We start from the raw sequence: 24,630 nt of genomic DNA on the forward strand, positions 1-24,630 counted from the left end.
TGGTAGAAGAGACAAAGGAGACAGAGGCTAAGAGGTAAGTGGGCTGCAGGAAGCCCAGAGGGCTGCCCTTTATCCTTCTGAGTGGCTGTGAGCTCACCAGGTGCTTCTGAGAGCTCCAACTGAATTGGGGGTGTGTGGCCTGAGTACTCCCAGCAGCTTAGTGGGCGGGAAGCTTCAGTCTGTTTCCCGCCTCCCAGCTAAGCAGAGCCGAGCAAGCTGCTCCAGCTGGTCCAGGGGGAGACCAGGAGGACAGGGGGAGCAAACAGGAGTTGGCCAGGGGAGTTCGGCAGGGGAGGTCAAGGGGGAGGCCCCTAACATTTTTTTTCATTTTTTTATTTTTTAACTAATTTTTTTCCATTTATTTGTCTTGTAACACACACTTTCACACAAGTGGGACTCTGCTTTTAACCTCTACTGAGTAGAGGAACAGGCACAGGCTAGTCTAGAACAGTCACAAAGCTAGACACAAAAAGCGAAAAGAGGCTATGGAAGGACAAGACTCTCCAGTGGTGGTGACCTGCAAGGTATGTGCAATGTTTGTTTTCTTGGCTGAGAACAACATGGCCTACACCTGCAACAAGTGCAAGTTGATCACACTGCTGGAAGAAAAAGTAAGTGGAGTGGACTGGAGCGGCGACTGTCGACCCTCCGGGGAATAAGAGAACACAAAGAGTTCTTGGACAGAATGGGGGAACTACAGCAGCAAAGGGGAGACCAGAAGCTTGAAGAGCAACAGCAAGATGAGGCAGTGGGAAATGCTGAGGTGAAGAAAAATGGAGTAGAGGATACTCTTTGGAAAATGGTGACAGTTAGGAGAAGAAGAACTAGACGCCACTCTGCACCAGTGGAAGCAGTGGAGCTGTGGAACCGATTCCAGGTACTTGCGGATGAGACTGGAGGACAGCCTGCAGAGGAAGAATCACAGGGGAACCTACATGAGAGTGAGCAAGAGGCTGAAGGTCAGTCAAACAGAGGCAATGAAACCCAGGCCTACAACAACAAGAAGAAAAGAGTGGTAGTAGTGGGAGACTCCTTGCTGCATGGGATCGAGACCCAAGTATGTCGCGAAGACCCGTGGACTCGCCAGGTATGTTGTCTCCCAGGAGGACGAATTAGAGACGTGACTGAAAGGTTGCCTGCACTCATAAAGCCCACTGACAGGTATCCCTTTCTTCTCATCCACGTGGGAACAAATGATACCACCAAGCGGAGCTACAAAGAAATCACGTCAGACTTTGAAGCTTTGGGAAGGAAACTCAAGTACTTTGGGGCCCAGATAGTTTTCTCATCCATCCTTCCAGTAGTTAGAAGAGGGATAGAAAGGGAACGAAAAATACTCCGGGTGAATGACTGGCTACGAATGTGGTGCCAACGAGAGAGATTTGGATTCTGGGACCACGGGCTATACTTCCTGGAAGATGGGCTGTTGGCTAGGGATGGGTTGCACCTCACAAAGGCTGGGAAGAATGTGTTTGGCCACAGCATAAAGAACTTCATCAGGAGGGCTTTAAACTGAATCCTACAGGGAAGGGAGATGTAAAGTTGGGGGTAACAGTGGACGTAGGCTCATGTACTGCAACGGAGAGAACAGCTCTAATAGCGCCCAATAATAATCTTCAGACACATGTAGGAAGAAAGCTGAGGTTAGCAAGGGATGCTAAAAACAACAAAAAGGCTTTCTTCAGCTATGTGCTTAGTAAAAGACAGAGGAAAGAAATGGTGGTTCAGCTATTAAATAAGAATGGCAAAAAGATAACAGATGACAAAGAAAAGGCAGAGGTGCTCAATTCCTAATTTGGCTCAGTCTTCTCCCAAAAGAGGGTCTATGATCCCCCTGGCAAAGGCAAAGTGCAGGCTGAAGGGGCAGGATTGCAGCTTGAGATCGACAGGCATATGGTCAAGGAACACCTCATTACTTTGAATGAGTTCAAATCTCCAGGGCCAGATGAACTGCATCCTAGAGTAATAAAGGAACTGGCAGAAGAACTCTCAGAACCGCTGTCTATTCTCTTTGAGAAATCATGGAGGACGGGGGAAGTGCCAGATGACTGGAGGAGGGCTAATGTTGTCCCTATCTTCAAAAGGGTAAAAAGGAGGAACCTGGAAACTACAGACCAGTCAGTCTGACATCAATCCCTGGGAAAATTCTGGAGCAGATGATAAAGCAATCCATCTGGAAGCACCTTGAAAACAATGCCGTGATTACTCGAAGCCAACATGGATTTGTCAAAAACAAGTCCTGCCAGACAAATCTGATCTCATTTTTTGATCAAGTAACCTCCCTTGTAGACCGTGGGAATGCTGTAGACATCATATACCTCAACTTCAGCAAAGCTTTCGACAAAGTGCCCCATGATATCCTGAGGAGCAAACTAGCTCAAAGTGGGCCAGATGAAACAACGATCCGGTGGATCCATACTTGGCTACAGAATCGGACTCAAAGAGTGCTTATTAGTGGGACCTTCTCAAACTGGGGAGAGGTAACGAGTGGGGTACCGCAGGGCTCAGTCCTGGGCCCAGTGCTCTTCAACATTTTTATTAATGACTTGGAGGAGGACGTGCAGGGCATGCTGATCAAATTTGCAGATGACACAAAATTGGGAGGGATAGCTAATACTTTGGAAGACAGAAACAAAATGCAAAGTGATCTAGATAGACTGGAGAGCTGGGCAGAAAACAACAGAATGACATTTAATAGGGATAAATGCCACGTTCTGCACCTAGGAAAAAGAAACCAAATGCACAGTTACAAGATGGGGGATACGTGGCTCAACAACACTACGAGCGAGAAGGATCTTGGAATTGTTGTCGATCACAAGCTGAATATGAGCCAACAATGTGATGTGGCTGCAAAAAAGGCAAATGCTCTTTTGGGCTGCATTAATAGAAGCATAGCTTCCAAATCCCGGGAAGTACTAGTTCCCCTCTACTCAGCACTGGTTAGGCCTCATCTGGAGTACTGTGTCCAGTTCTGGGCACCACACTTTAAGAAGGATGCAGACAAACTGGAGAGGGTTCAGAGGAGGGCAACAAAGATGATCAGATGTCTGGAAACAAAGCCCTATGAAGAGAGACTGAAAGAACTGGGCATGTTTAGCCTTGAGAAGAGAAGACTGAGGGGAGATATGATAGCACTCTTCAAGTACTTGAAAGGTTGTCAGAGAGAGGAAGGCCAGGATCTCTTCTTGATCATCCCAGAGTGCAGGACACGGAATAATGGGCTCAAGTTACAGGAAGCCAGATTCCAGCTGAACATCAGGAAAAACTTCCTGACTGTTGGAGCAATACAACAATGGAACCAATTACCTTGGGAGGTGGTGGGCTCTCCCACGCTGGAGGCATTTAAGACGAGGCTGGACAGCCATCTGTCAGGGATGCTCTGACTTGGATTCCTGCATTGAGCAGGGGGTTGGACTCGATGGCCTTGCAGGCCCCTTCCAACCCTACTATTCTATGATTCTATGATTCCCTTGGGTCCTCGGGACGCGACCGTTGTTTGCGTGCCAAACGACCGCTACGCCTCCTTTCCGCGCCCTCCAGCTGTCGTTGCTCCCGGCGTCAGCATCAAGCGTCCAGCAAGCCCCCCTCCCGCACTCTCTCGCTGCCAGGGTCACTATCTCAGGAATGCTGACAGGAGGAATCTCTGCCAACTGCTGTGCCTGTGAGAGATGAGCGCACTCCTCTCCCACGAATTGCTGTTCCTCCTCAGAATCAGAACTGCTCGGGGTTCTATCGGCTCAGTTTCCACCCTGACATCGAGTCAGGAGATCAGGGTTCTAGTCTCCACTCAGCCATGGAAGCTCACTGGATGACTTTGGGTCTGTCACAGACTCAAACCACTCCACCTCACAGGGTTGTTGTTGTGAGGATAAAATGGAGGAGGAGGAGGATTATGTATGCCGCCTTAGGTTCCTTAAGGAGGAAAAAGGGTGGGATATAAATGTAATAAATAAATAAATGAAGAGTAGCAAGGGATGAATGTGAGCAAGTACAGCCACACATTCTTAAACTGGTTACAGCAGGGAATGAGGATTAAGACCTATTCTATTGATTTTACTGCCCAGCCTAACCATATTTACTCAAAAGTAATGTTCCATTGATTATTTCTACAGGAGTGACCTCTGCCCAAGCAAGTACACTTCAACCTGAAGCCTTATACCACAGCTTACTTTTGCTGAATTTTGCATATTGTGTTAACAATTAAACCTGGGTTTGTTGTTTTGCTGAATGGATCCTCCCTGTAAGAGAAGACCATTTTCCTCAGTGCGTGTGAACCCTTCATTCCACTAGATAAAATATATAACTTGTCCTGAAAACTGATCCCCTGTTGATGATTCAAAAATAATTATGGCTCAAGGCCTGGAACTTAGTTTATTAAATATTTATTCAGAAAAGGTAGGCAGGTGACATTTGGGTTCACTGAATGGAGTAGGTTGAACTTCGAAGTACAATAAAATTGAACTGGTAAACAAGGAAGTATTCCCTTCAAACCATAGACTGAGTTGAATAGACTAGACATGTGAAGACCATGTAAAACCCACTTGGGAAAAGAAGCACTCAAAGTGATAAAAACATACAGACAAACATGATAATTTCCTGTCATACTACTCTGGACTTTGGCTCTTGTCTGCTTCATTTCAAACCTCAAGTGTGATTCCTGGTGTGACTTTAGCAACTGAATACAGTCATTCATCGCCTATCGCCTTTTTTCATATGCAGATTTTTATATACTACAAACAATAAAGCAAGCAAGGCATCTTAAAACACAAATATATTTTCCAGCATGCATATACATATCATACAGTTATCATCGACTTGGCCAGGGGGTGGGGCAGAGGGGAAAGTAGAAGACTGCAACACTAATGGGGGACATGGGAGAATAAGGAACACATGGCAAAAGAGTTGTTTAGGTGTGGCAGTGGAGGATTAAGTGGAAGCAGAAGAATGTGTAGAAAAAGCCAACGATATAGTAATGGTCCAGGAAAGACAGGAGAAGCTCTGCCATGGCATCAGTTCAAATGTCATGTCACTCAGCAGTTCATAGGATAGTTTGTTCCTTCATGAGTTCCAGTGGCTCAGATGATATTCCATGCTACATATACAGGCATGGATTGTAGTAGCTGTCAGTGCCAGAAATCAAAGCAATGGGGAGATTTCCAAACTGCTCTGACTTTCTGTGCTAGCTGTTTCACTGTGTTAATCTGAGGACTTCAAGTTACAGAAACTTCACATCAGTATACAAACTATACCACAGATAGCATTTTACTAGTGCATTGTGAGAAATGTATACCCTCATAAGCTATTATCTGGATCTCAACTATCCCACCCTATTTCATTGGCTGTCTCACAGACCGACTCCTGTCAATACAGACGTAATGTAAGAGGAGAAGTTCAAAGTGTGCACCTGACTTCAGGGTGCTTTGTTAACTTTCCCCAGCCAGAACAAGAGGAGGGGGAGAAACAAGGGATGGAGTAGGTGGGGAGCAGAAAACTAATGACTTACTATACTGGTCTCTCAGTTCAGGTACAAGGACAGGCATAGCCCACTGTCAGCCATAGATATAGGATAGTTTGTTCCTTCATGAGTTCCAATGGCTCAGATGATATTCCATGCTACATGTACAAGCATGGATTGTAGTAGCTGTCAGTGCCAGAAATCAAAGAAATGGGGAGATTTCCAAACTGCTCTGACTTTCTGTGCTAGCTGTTTCACTGTGTTAATCTGAGGGCTTCCGGTTACAGAATCTTCACATATAAAATCTGTCTTCTTCCTTATTTAAATTGCACACATATCCAGCTTTGTTTTCTGGACATTTTAGATTAGCAACAAATTCTACTGGATTTCCAAAGCACACTGTTCTACAGGCCTCATTAGGACTTCTACACTTTAAGAGATTTAGCAAGCTAATCAAAAGAAAGCATCAAGGGAAAGAAAGACACAAGTTTGCTGCTTTTTTAAAAAAAAATTCCTATAGCAGGGACAACTGTGTCGGGTGTTTGCTAAGGAAACGATAGAATGCTCAAGCAGCTTTAAAAAGAAACAATTATTTTATTCTCCCATACACTCTGGTCTTGAACATTTTTGCACCTGAAGGAAAAAAATGCTTTTTAAAAAATGAAGCCACCAATGTCACCCTGGAGTTTATTTTTTTTAAATATAAACAGAGCTGAAGACTGGAGGCAGGCTAATGATGCCCCCACTCCCACCCCTGAAGTCTGGTGCCTGATCTTACAGCCTAACAAGGGCATTTAAAGAGCTTCAAATAGATCCTATTCAAGTTTAGTTGGCTCCAAGATCACCGCAGACAGTGACTGTAGCCATGAAATTAAAAGATGCTTGCTCCTTGGGAGGAAAGCTATGGCAAACCTAGACAGCGTAGTAAGAAGCAGAGACATCACCTTGCCGATAAAGGTTCGTATAATCAAAGCAATGGTTTTCCCAGTAGCAACGTATGGCTGTGAGAGCTGGACTATAAGGAAGGCTGAGCACCGAAGAAATGATGCTTTCGAACTGTGATGCTGGAGAAGACTCTTACGAGTCCCCTGGACTGCAAGGAGGTCAAATCAGTCCATCCTAAAGGAAATCAACCCTGAGTGCTCATTGGAAGGACAGATACTGAAGCTGAAGCTCAAATATTTTGGCTACCTAATGTGAAGAGAAAACTCTCTGGAAAAGACCCTGATGCTGGGAAAGACTGAAGGCAAAAGGAGAAAGGGACGGCAGAGGATGAGATGGCTAGATAGCATCACCGATGCAATGAATATGGATTTGAGCACGCTCTGGGAGAGAGCGCAGGACAGGAAGGTCTGGCGTGCTATGGTCCATGGGGTCATGAATAGTTGGACATGACTGAACGACTGAACAACGAATATACGAATCTTTGTCGGCAAGGTGATGTCTCTGCTTCTTACTATGCTGTCTAGGTTTGCCATAGCTTTCCTCCCAAGGAGCAAGCGTCTTTTAATTTCATGGCTACAGTCATCGTCTGCGGTGATCTTGGACCCCAAGAAAATAAAATCTGTCACTGCTTCCATTTCTTCCCCTTCTATATGCCAGGAAGTGATGGGGCCATTTGCCATGATCTTAGTTTTTTTAATGTTGAGTTTCAAACCAGCTTTTGCACTCTCCACTTTCACCCTCAACAAGAGGCTCTTGAGATCCTCTTCGCTTTCTGCCATTAGGGTGGTATCGTCTGCGTATCTGAGGTTGTTGATAATTCTCCTAGCAATCTTAATTCCGATCTGTGATTCATCCAACCCGGCGTTTCTCATGATGTACTCTGCATATAAATTAAATAAGCAGGGTGACAATATACAGCCTTGTCGTACTCCTTTCCCAATTTGGAACCAATTGGTTGTTCCATGTCCGGTTCTTACTGTTGCTTCTTGACCCTCATACAGGTTTCTCAGGAGACAGGTAAGGTGGTCTGGTACTCCCATCTCTTTAAGAATTTCCCAGAGTTTGTTGTGATCCACACAATCAAAGGCTTTAGCGTAGTCAATTAAGCAGAAATAGACATTTGTCTGGAATGCTCTTGCTTTCTCCATGATCCAGCGAATGCTGGCGATTTGATCTCTAGTTCCTCTGCCTCTTCAAAACACAGCTTGTACTTCCGGTAGTTCTCGGTTCACACACTGCTGAAGCCTAGCTTGTAGGATTTTGAGCATAACCTTGCTGGCAAGTGAAATGAGCGCAATTGTACAGTAGTTTGAACACTCTTTGGCGTTGCCCTTCTTTGGAATTGGAGTGTAAACTGACCTTTTCCAGTCTTGTGGCCACTGTTGAGTGTTCCAAATGTGTTGGCATATTGAGTGCAGCACTGTAACAGCATCATCTTTTAGGATCTTAAATAGCTCAGCTGGAATACTGTCATCTCCGCTAGCTTTGTTGTTAGTAATGCTTCCTAAGGCCCACTTGACTTCACTCTCGAGGATGTCCGGCTCAAGTTCAGTGACCGCACGATCATGGTTATCAGGGACATTAAGATCTTTCCTGTATAGTTCTTCTGTGTATTCTTTCCACCTCTTCTTAATCTCATCTGCTTCTGTTAGGTCCCTGCCTTCTTTGTCCTTTATCATGCCCGTCTTTGCACAAAACATTCCCTTGATATCTCCGATTTTCTTGAAGAGATCTCTAGTCTTTCCCATTCTGTTGTTTTCCTCGATTTCTTTGCATTGTTCATTTAAGAAGACCTTCTTGTCTCTCCTTGCTATTCTCTGGAAATCTGCATTCAGTTGGGTATATCTTCCCCTTTCTCCCTTGCATTTCACTTCCCTTCTTTCCTCAGCTACTTGTAAAGCCTCATCAGACAGCCACTTGGCTTTCCTGCATTTCTTTTTCATAGCCTAACCTAATTAACATATCTCTTGAAGGGATCATCTTTTTCATGTGCAGATTTAGACTTTTCCAAGTGCAGATTTTATTATTATTATTATTAGCATTTATATACTGTCCAATAGCTGAAGCTCTCTGGGCAGTTTACAAAAATTAAAAACATTAAAAATACAATATACAGAGATTAAAAACCATTTACATAACACACACAAACAGAAAGTATACACAAAAGAAACATTTATCTAAAACAACTTCAAACAATCTCAAAAGCAAACAACCATAAGACATTCCAGGATCGATTAAAACCTATAATATGCTACCAAATGCCTGGGAGAAGAGAAAGGTCTTAAGTTGGTGCTGAAAAGATACCAATGATCTCTCCGACAAGGCTAGGCAGGCCTCGTTGGGGAAATCATTCCATAATTTGATCTGTTCCCATCTACATGCCCAGGTCTCCTCCCATCTAGACTACTGTAATGCGATCTACCTAGGGTTACCCTTGAAGATGGTTCGGAAGTTGCAGCTGGTGCAGAACGCGGCGGCTCGCCTGATTAAAGGCAGCCGCCAGCATGATCACATCACTCTGGTGCTGAAGGAGTTGCACTGGTTACCAGTTGTTTTCCAGGCCAAATTCAAGGTGTTGGTTTTGACCTTTAAAACCCTATGAGGTTCTCGCCCAGCCTATCTCAAGGAGCTCCTCCAGCAACACCAGACAGGCCACTTAACAAGATCAGCCTTGGATGGCTTCCTCTCTGTCCCATCAGCCAGGACAGCTAGGCTGGTGAGGACAAGGGAGAGGGCCTTCTCTGTAGTGGCCCCCAGTCTGTGGAACTCCCTCCTTAGGGAACTCCACCATGCCCCCTCTGAGTCTCCGCCACGCACCGAAAACTTGGTTATTCAGGCAGGCATTTGGGGTGGGTTAAGGTATTTTTAAATAATGTTTTAATGTATAATTTTACTGTTTTAAATTGTACCATTGTACATCACCCAGAGTGGCCGGGTGACTGGCCAGATGGGCGATTAAAAAATTTAATAAATAAATAAATTTGGGGGCCACCATTGAGAAGGCCCTCTCCCTTGTCGCCATCTTCCGAGCTTCCCTCAGAGGGAGGGCCTTAGATGTTGAGCGTAGTATATAGGTAGGTTCGCGTTGGGAGAAGCACTCCATCAGGTATTGTGGTCCCAAGCTGTGTAAGCTGTGCTTTATAGGTTAAAACAAGCACCTTGAATTGGGATCGGAAACATACAGGCAGCCAGTGCAAGCAGGCCTGAGTCAGTCTTATATGTTTGGACCTTCTGGTCCCCATTATCAGTCTGGCCACCGCATTTTGCATGAGCTGCAGCTTCTGAACCGTCTTCAAAGACAGCCCCATGTAGAGTGCATTGAAGTAATCTAACTTGGAGATTACCAGAGCATAGACAACTGAAGCCAGGTTATCCCTGTCCAGATAGGGACGTAACTGGGCCACCAACTGAAGTTGGTAGAAGGTACTCCGTGCCACTGAGGCCACCTGAGCCTCAAGTGACAAAGATGGCTCAAGGAGAACCCCCAAGCTACAAACTTGCTCCTTCAGGGGGAATGCAACCCCAACCAGAACAGGTTGAGCACCCTCCATCCAGTCAGAAGAACCACCCACCAACAGCATCTCAGTCTTGTCTGGATTGAGTTTCTGTTTCTTAGCCCTCATCCTGTCCATTGGACACAGCGAGGCACTGATTTAGCACATCCACAGCCTCACCTGAAGATGAAAAAGTGAAACAGAGCTGCATGTCATCAGCATACTGATGACAACGCGCTCCAAAACTCAGAATGACTGCACTCAACAGTTTCATGTAGATGTTCAGTGGCACGGGGGGCAGAACTGACCCCTGTGGAACCCTGCACTGGAGAATCCATGAGGCCAAGCAATATTCCCCAAGCACCACCTTCTGGAGCCAGCCATCCAAGTACGTGCAAAACCATTGCAATGCAGTGCCTCCCACCCCCAGCTCAGACAATCATCCCAGAAGGATATCAAAATGGTCGATGGTATCAAAAGCTGCTGAGAGATCAGGGAGGATCAACAAGGTCACACTGCCCCTGTCTCTCTCCCGACATAGGTCATCATACAGGGTGACCAAGGCTGTTTCCATTGCAAAACCTGGCCTGAACCCCGACTGAAATGTATCTAGATAATTGGTCTCATCCAAGAGTGTCTGGAGCCGGCTGGCAACCATCCACTCAAGAACCTGGCCCAGGAAAGGAACATTTGCCACTGGCCTAAAATTACTAAGATTTTCCAGGTCCAGGGAGGGTTTCTTCACTCCCTCTTGCAAGGAGGCATTAATCACTTCCCTGGCCCAGCCAGCTGTTCCTTCCCTGCCAGTTTTTATCTGGAAGGGAAGTCTAAATAAAGATTTAGTCTTTAGACTTCATACATAGTCTAAAATTACCCAACTACACCACTGAAGCCAGATACCCCTAGTCTTAGCCTGATTCTCTAACTACTGGCTCCAATTTCAGCAGCATCTTTCTGTACATTTGAGATAGAGAAAGAGAGATTTAGGCCACAATCCTCATGAGGCAGAAGGCTCAGTTAAGACAGCTACATTCAACAGAAAATCTACTTAAAGGATTTAGAGAGCAAAAACCTGAAACAACAACTATGCAACAGAAATAGTGCACAGATGTAGAGATAAATGAATTCTATTTTTCCCATATAGATCTGTAATAAGCATAAAGTTCATACAAACACATCAGTTGTTTAGATTTTTGTTGCAACCAAAAGTTGAGTAAAAATCTTTCTACCCAAAGAGAGAAAATACAGAAAAGTTTAGACAGATATTTTTTGAAGATCTCTATTAATTCTAACCTAAAATGACATTGGTTGCCATTCCCAACAGATGACAGTGTTTTTACCACAACTAAATGTGGAACTTAGAGCTTTCGATCATGTCATCTTTACATTCCTTTCAACATCACTTCTCCCTCATGGCAAACAGAATTAAAAGGGTTTTATCTTAGCCAATAAAGCCCATTTATTTCTCCTGTGTAGGAAAGAATCAGTAGCCTTAAAGGAATTAAGTAGCTGCACATCAATAAACATCTTTATTTAAGAAGCATAAAAGTACAGATGGGGAAACTCCACAAAATTAAAGAAAAGCATTACAATTTAACAGCTGAGAATGGGAAAACAGCACTGAAATAGCTCTGTTAATAAGGTAGGTGGACAATGTAGTCTCATTGGTTTTGCTTCCAGGTTCCTTGTACTTGCAACTCCTAATTCATCCCCTCTTTTGCAGAGTTTCTGTACACTGTCTGACTTGGGTCATAATGAAGTAATAATACCCTGCTGCTATCAATTTTTGGACAGTTTTAATCCCTGAAATTGATTTCCTCCTTCTTGTATGAATCTTCTTAATTGTAATGCTTCATGAAACAATCTTTATGGAACTCAGAAAATTAGAAATGTGTTGGTATTGCATTGCACTGTCAAGAGTATATCCCTGTGAGTATTCCAGTGAAATGCTGCACCTTAAAGCAGCCTCTAATCTCTTAACAAAATTAAAGTAGCATTTGTGTACTTAATAAGGCCTTCAAAGAAAATTGAAAAGCTTTGCTCACTTAAATTAATGCTCTTTTCCTTCTCCTCCACTATTGTTCTGGCCAAGCAACATTACTACACCATCCTGCTCTGCACCAATTGCCAAGTCATGTTGCTACTTGTTGTACAGCCTTCCCAACCAGGTACCCTTCATATGTATTGGACTTCAGCTCCCATCATGCCTCATCAGCATGCCCATTGACCATGCTTTCTAGAGATGATGGGAGCTGTAGTCCAACACATCTGGAGGACACCAGACTAGGGGAAGACTGTTCTTGTACAACGTTACAAAAATCTGTCAATTCCTCTCAGCCTCCTCAGCTAAAACTCTGGTTCATGTCCCAGTCCTCTCCCACCTTGACTACTAGGCCTTCCTCTTCCATGCTTCATACAAATCTCTGATCCAGAATCATTCGCCTCTCCTGTCGCTCAGATCATGTGATACCCATCTTCAAATCCCTTCACTGGTTTCCTATCACCTTCTGCATTCAGTAAACTCTTTGTCCTTCCCTTTAAAATTCTCCGCAGCTTGTCTTACACTAGCTTTTGGCAGCTTTTTCTCATTTTATCCCTGGCCATGACCGATGGACCTGCTACTATTATCTTTAGCTACCCCATCTCTTGCTCTGTGCCACAACTCCACCCATTCTCCCTTGCTGTCCCTAGGAATGGAACTCCCCCACACCCAACACGGATGCGATGCCACCTCTTTCTTGCTCTTCTTCACATCCCTCCTCAAAATGTGTGCTTACCCACTCCTCATTCCTAATTTTAAAGTAGGTGCAATGCATTTTCTCATATTCACCACTCACCACCCCTGCTTCCTATTTTAGGTTATGTTCCTTGGAACCTGTCTTATTTTTGCTTATAACATCTACAAGTTGCCATGTACATGGATAACAAAGAGCCTTGTGCGCCTTAAAGACTAAGGAATGTCTATGGCAGTTTTACCCTTTCATATCACAATCCGCTAAATCAAACAATACAGTACCTTCATAATACCATTTTCCTTTCCATTTAAATATAAACGAAGAATGTAAAACATGCCAGGCTAACATTTCAAGTTTGTCTTGCCTGCAATGTTTACTTGACTTTATGCATTTTCATACAACAGCACTGAAGTAGACTTGATAACTTCACCATGGCAAATTGCACAGTAAGCATGGGAACACTTCAAATGGAAAACTATGGGAAACTTGGAGGAGCAGCACAAAATAGATGCAGATGGTGAAAGAAAGAGGCAATTCAGAATGATGACAGCGCCTACAGACCGGAAATTATTCCAAGCTACAGGGTTTTTTTTTTAAGTCTAGAAGTAGCAGGCTGGGTTTTTTAAATGCTGGTGTTGTTCAGCTACTTTGACATGAAGGAAAGCTATCTGAATAGCAACATACCATAGAAACTGATATACCATCCCTCACTCCAGAATCTAAACATGATTTTTTTTTAAGTTACAGGAACACAGAACAACTGTATAGAACTTCACCCACCGTGTTACATAAAAGCTGTTTGTAAACCTGCTAAGTTAAGTGTTCACATACTGAGTCTCAGTATCTGCTGCAGGCTGATTCATCCTGTTTCAGGGCTTCCACATTTTTAATCTTCCCTTCAAACTGTCAGCAACCTTCAAGAAGACATATGTTCCTCTCAGAAGGTTGCATTTTCTTTTGCCACAGACCAATGGACCAGGGAGTAGGGTGTTCAAAGTTTTGTTCATATGCTGCTGGGTGAGCTTCCTGTACAATTGTTTCCACTGAAATCAATAGGTGTTCTGTCATCGAGTTCAATGTAACAAGAACAGATCTAAAAATATCAATTACTACAGGGTCACTTCTATATATAAGAGAGAGTGGGTTCTGATACTAACCTAAGACTATGAGCTTTTCTACACGAGGCTGTTAATTGGCTGTTAATCCACTGTATCTACTTTTGGTTTCATAGCAGAACTGAGATCTCAGCACTACAGGAAAAGCATTACCTTTCCTGCTTTTCCACTACATAAATTCTAGGTGGCACTATGGTATAGCAGAATAGTGCAAATTCACAAGTGAAAAAACAGTTCCTTTCACTTTCACAATTAAATGCCGCATTTTCCCTGCTCTAAAAAAACTAACTGAAAGTGCTCTTTAGACACAGAAATGAAAAAGGAGGGTCATGAAATTGTCTAAAGAACCCGTAAACCACTCTGAGTAGAGAAAAGCAAGCGCACAATAAATACCTCATGCAGAAAAGCCCTATCCTTTAACAACTGCATATCGGGCAAAAAATAACATTGGAACTGTCGATTTCTGCCTGTTATGAAACTCTCATCCAGAGAGCCTATGTCTGTAGTGCACTCATATGCATTTTTACTCACAAGTAAGTACCACTGTGTTCAATAGGGCTTTATTCCCAGGTAATTGTGCATAGGACTGCAGCCTAAAAGTTCAAATCTTAAGCACAGTTTTGACTGTGGACACCAATTGCAACTCTGAATAAAATCCTGACTATTGCAGAAATTGGAACCAATGTTACATTTTTGCAGAAAAAAAGTTTGGAGTACAAGAGAAAAAAAATTCAAACGAAAGTAACTCAGTCTATGCATACCAGTTTGCACACTGTTATTGAATGGCATGGCATTTTTGTAATGTTAACGGCAGCACCATGTAAAGTTGCAAAACTAAACTTATTGGAGGGGCCAAATAGTAGAGCTCATGGCAGAGCTCATGCTTTGCATCAGAAGGTCCCAAGTTCAGTCCCTGGCTGGAAAGAATCCTGCCTGAAACCCTGGAGAGCTGCTGGCAGTCTGTGTTGGAAATACTAGATGGACCAACGGTCGGACTCCATATAAGATAGCTTCCTATGTTCCCAAATCTAACACACGCTGGACACACAGCATGCAGTAAATAAAATTCTATATTGTGCAGTGTGCAAAAAAGAAAAAAAAATGGCAATTCTATGCATGTTTACTAGGAGGTATGTCCCATTGTTTTTAATAGTGCTTACCATCAGGTAAGTGTGCACAGGATTGCAAACTCGAGATACTTTTTCAACTGACTTTGTTTTAGCATGTGGCTTTGACTTCATACAAAAGGAAAGCCTAACTACTGCCATTCCTTGATCAAACAATCTTTTCACTGTCCGCCACTGGAGACAAAGAAGTGGTTAATAAATAAGACCTACATAATTGGTGGAAATCCAGACTTCATGGAAAGGTTCAAGGTTGGATGGGGGAGGTTCTTTGTAAGTGAAAACACTGCTTACTCTAGACAATGTTAAAGAGTTTGGTTAAAAAGAGCCACATGGCAAGCAGGCCAGGAAAGGCCGTGACTGTCTTCTTCTAGGGTCTAAGCCTTTCAAAAACCATTATGTGGCCAAGAAGAATCCCAAGGGGGTGGATATCTCACATTAAGCAGGATCACACTTCTTCCGGCACTTCAACCCTCAGATATCAGATCCTTTCCCAGATAGTCAGAAGACTGTAGTTTGCCAAAGAGCATATGAAAGTCAATCTTTCCTTTAAAGCTCATATGATATCAGAATAATATCAGTACATAAGAAAGAATATAAGAAGAGTCATGCTGGATCAGACCAAGAGTCCATCTAGTCAAACATTCTGCTCACACAGTGCCCAACTTGCTGCCCATGAGAAACCCACAAGCAGGACATGACTGCAACAGCACCCTGCCCATGTTCCCCAGCAACCGGTGTACATAGGCAAACTGCCTCTGATACCGGAAGTGGCATGTAGCCATCAGGACTAGTACCCATTGATAGCCTTCTCCTCCAGGAATTTGTCTAACCCCCTTTTAAAGCCATCCAAATTGGTGGCCATCACCATATTGTGGTAGCGAAGTCCATAGTTTAACTATGCACTGTGTGAAGAAGTACTTCCTTTTATCTGTCCTGAATCTCCCACCTACTAGCTTCATGGGATGACCCTGGGTCCTAATATTTTGAGAAAGGAAGAAAAATGTCTCCCCGTCCCCTTTCTCCACACCATGCATAATTTTGTACACCTCTAACATATCTCCCCCGACTCACCTTTTTTCGAAGCTAAACAATCCCAGCTGTAGTAACCTTCCCTCATAGGGGAGTTGCTCCAGCCCCTTGATCATTTTAGTTGCTCTTTTCTTCACTTGGCCATTTTCCAGTAGGCAACAGTGGTTATTGTTGACTACTGGAAGTCAACAGTGTTGATGGTAGTCAACAGTGGTTACATTTCAAAAACAACAAATCCCATGATCCCATGCTGGCTAGGGCTGATGGGAGTTGTTGACCAAAATGTATGGAGGACCAGAAGTTGCCCGCCCCTGGTATAAACCTCAAGAATTAATTTGAGAATACGATCCAAACATGAATCACTATTATTCATCACACAGGCTTCAAGCCACAATAGCAAACAGAGTTCCCATAATTCCATTATATACCTGAACGTTTCACAGGTTACAAAAGAGATATCTAACTAACTAGACTTGCTTGAATGCTTTGTTCACAAGCAATGCTAGCGGGAAAAAATGGAGCTTTCAGACATCATAATACTGATCTGAAATCTACCTAATATGTGAACATCCTGGTCCAGTTTGTGACAAGGAAAGCAGCCATCCTTGGATAGATTAATGCACAGCCGGGTATTGATGGATGTGGGCAAACACTTTAAACACACTAGTCCAATAGTTCTCCTGGTTGAACTGTTGCTCCATTTTTGTTACAAAGCACAAAGCTGGTCCCAACAGTCCTGAAGAGGACTGGGTCTACAAAAGCTTATGCCAGAATAAATGTCTTAGTCTTTAAGGTGCCACAAGACTCTTTGTTGCTTTTGCAACAGGCTACTCCTCTGGAATTTCTTCTTAATTTTAATTATTAAATGCCCATCTTCAAAGCAGCATTTTAGTCTTATACGAGATAAACTGGGCTGAGAGATAGTATCATACCCAAAGCCACTGAATGAGCTTCAGAAGTAAACAAGGATCTGAACCTATGTTTTATCATCACCTATGGCATACTGGCCTTTTAATTCTTGTTTTTACCTTTGAAAGCACCCATAGAATCATGGAATCAATGAATAGCAGGGTTGGAAGGGGCCTACAAGGCCATCGAGTCCAACCCCCTGCTCAATGCAGGAATCCAAGTCAGAGCATCCCTGACAGATGGCTGTCCAGCCTCGTCTTGAATGCCTCCAGTGTGGGAGAGCCCACCACCTCCCCAGGTAATTGGTTCCATTGTCATATTGCTCTAACAGTCAGGAAGTTTTTCCTGATGTTCAGCCAGAATCTGGCTTCCTGTAACTTGAGCCCATTATTCCGTGTCCTGCACTCTGGGATGATCAAGAAGAGATCCTGGCCTTCCTCTCTGTGACAACCTTTCAAGTCCTTGAAGAGTGCTATCATCTCTCCCCTCAGTCTTCTCTTCTCAAGGCTAAACATGCCCAGTTCTTTCAGTCTCTCTTCATAGGGCTTTGTTTCCAGGCCCCTGATCATCTTCGTTGCCCTCCTCCAGCTTGTCTGCATCCTTCTTAAAGTGTGGTGCCCAGAACTGGACACAGTACTCCAGATGAGGCCTAACTAGTGCTGAGTAGAGGGAAACTACACGGGGTTTGGAAGCTATGCTTCTATTAATGCAGCCTAAAAGAGCATTTGCCTTTTTTGCAGCCACATCACATTGTTGGCTCATATTCAGCTTGTGATCACCAACAATTCCAAGATCCTTCTCGCTTGTAGTGTTGTTCAGCCACGTATCCCCCATCTTGTAACTGTGCATTTTGTTTCTTTTTCCTAGGTGCAGAACTTGACATTTATCCCTATTAAATGTCATTCTGTTGTTTTCTGCCCAGCGCTCCAGTCATAGAATCATAGAATACTAGGGTTGGAAGGGGCCTACAAGGCCATCAAGTCCAACCCCCTGCTCAGTGCAGGAATCCAAGTCAGAGCATCCCTGACAGATGGCTGTCCAGCTTCGTCTTGAATGCCTCCAGTGTGGGAGACCTAATGCACTTGTACTCTCTGTAATGTTAGGGTTAAATCCTTGCAAAGCGGGCACAGTTTGCAATATGTCAGTGAAAGCAGCTTGTAAAATTTCTCATAAGCATTTGTTTGCTAGTGCAACAAGTAATACAATTAATCCGACTCCTAAGCAAACTCAGCGCACACGAAGCATTATTACTGACTACCTTGCATGAGGGAAAGTTATGCAGGGAATAGCTATTAGAATGGACAATAGCTATACAGGATTTCTGTTCAGTCTGCCTCCTGTACCTTCAACTGAGATAAAAGGGTACTGACTGTAGTTTTATTCAAATGTTTATTGAACCTTTGTCCTGACAGGGATCTGTCACAAATGTTATTTTTGGAAAGGACACCTGATCACTTCAATTTAGTCTGAGACTGCAAGTTTAATTTACATGTCCTGAAATGCAATAGCCATGCATATGAAACTTTTAGATATGATTAGCCTGTTTTCATAATGACTACTGGTAAAAATGCCTTCCCTCATTTCTCAGCCCATGACAATTTAAGACATCCTTGTAAAATATTTTTTAACATTCTGTTCATCTTAGTTTATCCCAACCTTGACAGTTTTCCATCCCTGACACATGTTGTTTCTTAGCATGTGCTTTTCTACATTATTTGCTTATAAATCTAGTTGATTCAATATCAACTAGAACACAGTACTAAACAAACAAACAAACAAACAGAGGATATACTCAGGTAATAGTTGGTATAATGTGGAGCTCTAGTGGTGGCAAAGAAGAAAAGCAAGATGTGTACCAAAAGCAGTCGTACAAAAAGCCTGTGTCTGAGCTTGTAAGTAGACCAGGAGTCCGCATTCAGCAACTACAGTTAATAATACACATTTGTTTCAGTGATAAACATTAATGGAGAGCAACTGTAGTAGTAGTGCTTCAGCCTCATGAAATACATCTCATGTGGGATCCTACCACTTAAGAAAAAATTAGGGCATTCTTTACCTAAAGTATTTCCTGCACACACATATTAGCCAAAGCCTGATAAAATGTCTGTGTATTCCAGGTAGAATAAAACCTGTTCCTGTAGAATAAAACCTGTTTCTGTTTTACCTCTGTTCTCACACATTTTCTTTGAGTTTGCGGGTTATGCAGAATACTTTTTTAGCTATGCTTGTTCAAAATAATGTTCAATCCCGCTTTTTAATTAAAATTAAAAGATGCTGAACTATGCTAGGGTAACATTGCCTGCCATGTAACATTTGTTTGTTTGGGAAGGCTCTGTTTGAAGATGAGTTATGTGTCACTTGCAAGTTTAGGCTGCCAGCAGTTTGAACATCAGTTGGCCAATAAACAGAACTGTCTCACTTGTTCTGTGTTTTTTCTTCTATAGGACCAATGTGGTTACCAAAACATGTGTCTCTCTTTGGCTTAATTCCAGCTAGAAATTAAGGATCTGTTAAATAAGGATCTCAAATATCGGTACTAACCATCACAGTAAAGGCCACTTCAGACATTACATTTTCAGTCTAGCCCATGTGCACATCTAAGAATATAAAGCATGAATTTGACAAACACATAGGCACATGAGGCTGCCGCCTTGCTGAAGCTAAGCGGGTCTGGTTGCTACTTGGAGGAGAGACCATCTGCAAATCTGATGTAATACCTTCAGTTCCACAGTGGAAGAAAGGTGGGATATAAATGTAATAATAAATTTTTAAATAATAAATATATGCTCATAGCATACATGAATAATCCTCAGGGAGACACAATTGGCTGTAGATTGTTGTTGACAGTATGGTCAGTGGAAAACACAATTTGCTTCCGTAATGTGTGAAATGGCCCTCAGCTCTCAAGTTCAGTCACCCTCTAGGCAGGGGTGGGAGGGCAAGTTGTGGCCCTCCAGATGTTTTCGCCTACAACTCCCATGAGCCCTATTCAGCATAACGAATGGTGAGGGATGCTGGGAGTTGTAGGCCAAAACAGATGGAAAGGGGCACAAGTTGCCCACCCCTGCGTAGAGCCCCCTTCACATGTTATTCATGTGAAGGGGTCATCACACAATTACTAGGGAGCAGGGCCATACCACAGGCTCCACGATCGGGCCCAGTGCCTGGCCCCACCTGCAGACATCCTCGCATTAATGTGGCCATCTGCAGTGAAGAAGTCTATGCACAAGTAGCTTCTCACATGTAAGCATCTTCACTGCAGTGACCACACAAATGCAAGGCTGACTGCAGGTGGGGCCAGGATATATGCCCAGGTAGCATCCCTGACATCAGGGTCAAAAGTGTGGCCCTGCTGCTCCCCAGTAATTGCATGACAGACATGTAAAAGGGCTTTAAAGTTTAGGAGTTGAAATTGTATTAATTACCAGGCAAAGAGACTTTGTTCCTAACAAGTACCTGAAAAACCAACCACTTCTCAAAACTCTAGAGAGTTAAATAGCTTACTCATAGTTATCCCATATTCGTCTCTCCATTAATACCATTTTGGTTAAGGCGTGCACCATATATAATTACCCGCAACAGTATCTTATTCTTTAACACACACTATTTTGAAGAAGCTTGAAGAAAACAGCACAACTTTATCCATAACTTCACAAAGCATAAACATTGCAGAAAAATGCATGCTAAGTTACTTAAGGAGCACTATACCCTCCCTCGCGAAAGAAAATGTGGAAATTAATTTTTCACAAATTATTGACCCAATTTTCACAGAATTCAGCACTGAAAAGTTTCCTTGCAAAGATCTTCAAGTGGAGCTAATGGAGTTCAGTAGTGAACTCATATTCCTTAGAATAATATACAGCCCAAGACATGCTGTCACTTGGTAAAATATCCCTTAATAATGATGAAGGAAACAGTAACCCGAAAGTGTATGTATTCTTTAATGCAAACTGAAACCAAACACTAAAATTATTTTTGGATCTGCTTTTTGAACTGTCTGATGTGCTTAACACATTGCTCTTTTCAGAAGAGCCAAATAGCAGCAGAGAACAGCCACAGATGCGATCCTATACTATATAAATGTCAGAATGTGTGATGCTGCTTGTAAATGCAGACATCTTTGAAATACTAGTATCGTTAGGTGAATGAATTTAATGATAACATTTCAGTCTTTACCTGGAAATAAATCCCACTGATCTGAATGCATCTTACTTTAAAATTGGAGGATTGGCAGCCCAAGCCTATTTACATTTACTTGAAAGTCTCATTGAATTCAGTGGGATTTACTAAGCGTGAACAGGATTACAGCCTTGTAACTGTTATCTAATGCATGTTAACTCAGAAGCACATCCCATTGGATTCCATGGGGTTTACCCTCAAACAATGGTGCATAGGACTGCAACCTCAGACTGTAACCCTATACATTTCTACTCAGAAGAAAGTCCCACTGAGTTCAGTGGGACTTAAACCAAAGTAGGGATACTGGAGAGCAAGCCCCATTGAATTCACCAGGATTTTTAGCAAGCACGCTTAAGATCTCATTGCACAGATTAAACTACTTAGAGCCAAGGTCTTAACACACATTACATGGAAGAAAATTCCACTGATTTAAATAAAAACATATTTCATATAGTAAATTTAAGGCTGCCGTTTCCATGTGTCCAAGGGGGCTTCCTTCCAGGTAAATGGGTACAGGATTTAAGGCTGACTATCAATCCCTGAACCTCCAGGAGAGACGAACTAACTTTTTTTACATTTTCCCCTCAAATCCTTGTTCAGCACTATCAACTTAGCAAAGGAACATCTCAACATTGTATTCAATATATACCAATACTGAATGTCTATCTACAGGCATTAGATAAAAGCAGTGTCAAATTTGTTTGAGTATAAGGAAATGTTTCCATGCTGTTCCCAATTACCTGGTGGGCAGTTGCATTCTGTAGGAGCTTCTCTTGCTATTCTGATTTTTGCCATATGCTCATAGGACTTCTGTTGGGAAAAGAGAGGATGATAGAAGATTTGGTAAGCCATGTGTCAGTCCTTTGAAGTGGAAACTGAATACGAGAGGTGGTGTTAAATGTATTCTGTGTGTGTGTGTGTGTGTGTGTGTGTGTGTGTGTGAAATCATGATTTACTGCTATTTCATAACCCACTTAACTTACAATGGCTTCCACACTTGGATTTCAGTCAACTCGCATCACTTGTTCACTCTGACAGTAGCTAATGGCTTAAATAGTAACACATACATACACACGTGCGCGCGCGCACACACACACACACAAGAAAATGAGGACTTTCCTTTGCATCACTCTCACACTGGTGTCTTGCCTTGTCCATGTGAACACCCTCAGCCACCCTTTCCCACAGCATCTGTGAAGTACACAATAAATTCAGGAAACGTGGTTTGGGGGTGAATATCTGTAAATTAGAGATGAGAGAGCAATGAATATTTTATATATGAAGGTCAAATGCTACCACATTATAGGAGCAACTGCTGCCAGTTGAATTCTAGCTGCTGCCAAATGGTCCCTGGAGACTGGTCCTGGCAGCCCACTGAAACTTGGATCCACACTTTACAGCCACATGTCTGCATAGGCTTCTTGAGCCTCATGTTTGGAGCATTTTAATCTTCTGAAGGATCTCAGTAAAGCATTTAAGAGCCACAAGACTAACCATGAAGTAAAAAAGGGATTTCTCCTACGACTCAGTTGGAACAGGATCACTTTGGAATACACATGAAATAGCCCTGAGAATGTTGCCAGTGTCTTTTTCTCAAGTGATGCCTGTTTTTATAAGGTTGACCTTTTATTCCATGCCCACAGAATAGATACCCCTTATTTCCTTTAGTACACATACCGTACTCCATTGAGCACCACAACAACCCTTGCTTTTAAAGATTTTGTTCAAGCAAAACCATCAACCAGGGTTTAATTTCTTGGAGTAAACGTCCCAGTGCTCAAGCCTGCTCAGACATCACCCTGTTTGGATTGGCACACCTCCTTGCCTTCTAACCTCATCTGTGTGCAGAGGTAAGTAAATTGAGGAAAGGTGCACCGTACATGCTCAGAGGCACTCTCTCCATTATTATTGTTACTCTGTAAAGTAACATGAGCTTTGAAGAGAGTGCCTCTCTGGCATTTGAAACAGATTGAAAGAAGAAGCCATGGTGAGTCCTGACTCCTGACCCCAAATTATCCCTAAAAGTGGCTAAAATTAGTCCTAAAAGTGTTTGCCATTTCTTTACGCCGGCACTTCTCAACTCAAACATTTGGCTATTTCACTTTTCCCCACTCTCTTTCCACTACCATCCCCACCATTACCTGTTTTTTTCTCTCTCTTTCTGTAGCATGCGTGCACACACACGAACACACACACACACACACACCCATACTGCTGTTTATTGCCTTTGGCTAAGATCTAGGGGATAAATACACAACTGGCCCCATCAGTAAACACACAAGCATTCCTGAGCTGGCTGGCTAACTGTCTCTTCCCGGGATACCCAACTCCCACCCTAAGTTTGCCAGGCCACCACACCTGAGCCAGAAGCCGCTCCACTTTTTCCTGCATCAGTGAATTCAGCTGATCCAAAGAGCCGGGTAGCGGATGGTAGGCGGCGGCGGCAACAGATACGTCCCCCTGGGCGCTCTCGATGGCAGAGACCCTGGCCTGAAGGTCACTGGTCTTCATCCCCAGATACACACAGGAAGCTATGGAGACCACCGAGAGGAGGAGAGCAGCCAGCAGCGAGTTGGAGGGCGCAGTCCTGCTGCCGGAACAGCAGCTCTGCCTTCCCAGGCAGCTGGCCTCCCCGTCGGCATCCTGACCTTTGGCGTCCGGGCTTTTCCCCACCATGCTTGGTCGGGAGAGGCAGCGGCGGAGCGTTCCTTTCCCCCTCGCTTGGAGGACTAGTTTGCCAAGAGATCCCCGCCACAAAAAATATCACGAGTGATAAGAATACCCCCAAAGCGCACCCCAGCAATCCAAACCCGAATTAGTCACCCCGCGAGCCAACAGCGCCCTTCCGATGCCAAAAGGTGGCGCGCCCCGCAGGCCTCAAGGCGCCTCGACAGCCGCCATCCAAGCAGGCGCCCCGCGCAGCCACAGGCTCCGCGCCACAAGCCCGCCCTCGCGGGATATCCCGCGCGCGGCGCCCGCCGACCCTCCCAGGTGCTCCGCTCTGGGCTGCTCTTGCCCGACGGCGCAGACGGACTTGCTGCTTCGCTCGCTCTCAAGCTCCCCTCTGGCGGCTTCTTCGCGCGCTTTACGCAGCCCCAAGCCCAGCCAGCCCCGGGTCACACTTCAGCAGCACCCTCGAGCCAAGCGCGAGGGGCCCAGGCGGCGGCGGCGGCGGCGGTGGCTCCTCTCTCCCCCTCCCTCCCCCGGGGTGTGTTCGCAGCCCCCTGCCTGCGTAGGCGCCTTCAGTAGCGGCCGCCAGCAACGGTAGCAGCAGCGGCGGCGGCGACTCGAAAGCCCCCGCTCGCTCTTCGCTGGACTGTGCACAGCGCACGCCGCCTGCCAGCCGCCTGCCAGAAGCTGGGGAGCTCTCATTAGCATAATTTATTCACCTAGACCGAGGGGCGGGGCGCCCCGGGAAGGCAGGGGAGCCGTCTATTTGCATAATATATGCAAAGCCTCGGGCCAGCTGGCGCGCCCCGCTAGCCTGCCTCAGCCGCGCAACGTTCTGTGCATGCCCGGAGTCGGCCGGATCCATCGGGGCACTCTTCACTTACGACACTAACCGGGCAGTCCTATACGCATCTACTTTGAAGTAGGACCCTTCGAGTTCCGTGGGACTTGCTCCCAGGTAGGGTACACCTA

At 44.2% G+C, this 24,630-nt stretch overlaps 1 protein-coding gene across 1 annotated transcript in view; it reads right to left on the bottom strand.

The window, feature by feature from the left end:
* The window catches only part of LOC146343795 (uncharacterized), a 302,424-nt gene extending 278,082 nt beyond the window's left edge, over positions 1–24,342 (bottom strand). The window contains exons 1-2 of the mRNA XM_084859755.1: positions 23,347–24,342; positions 21,729–21,798 (exon numbers count right to left, since the gene is read on the bottom strand). Coding sequence (XP_084715881.1) covers positions 21,729–21,798; positions 23,347–23,664 — 388 coding nt within the window. The 5' untranslated portion in view covers positions 23,665–24,342. The remainder of the gene's footprint in view (positions 1–21,728; positions 21,799–23,346) is intronic.
* Between the last annotated feature and the right edge of the window lie 288 nt (positions 24,343–24,630).

The sequence above is a fragment of the Heloderma suspectum genome, chromosome 5 (genome assembly GCF_057233095.1).
Source record: "Heloderma suspectum isolate Gila_16-S chromosome 5, 16-S_ref, whole genome shotgun sequence".
In the NCBI taxonomy this organism is placed as follows: Eukaryota; Metazoa; Chordata; class Lepidosauria; order Squamata; family Helodermatidae; genus Heloderma; species Heloderma suspectum.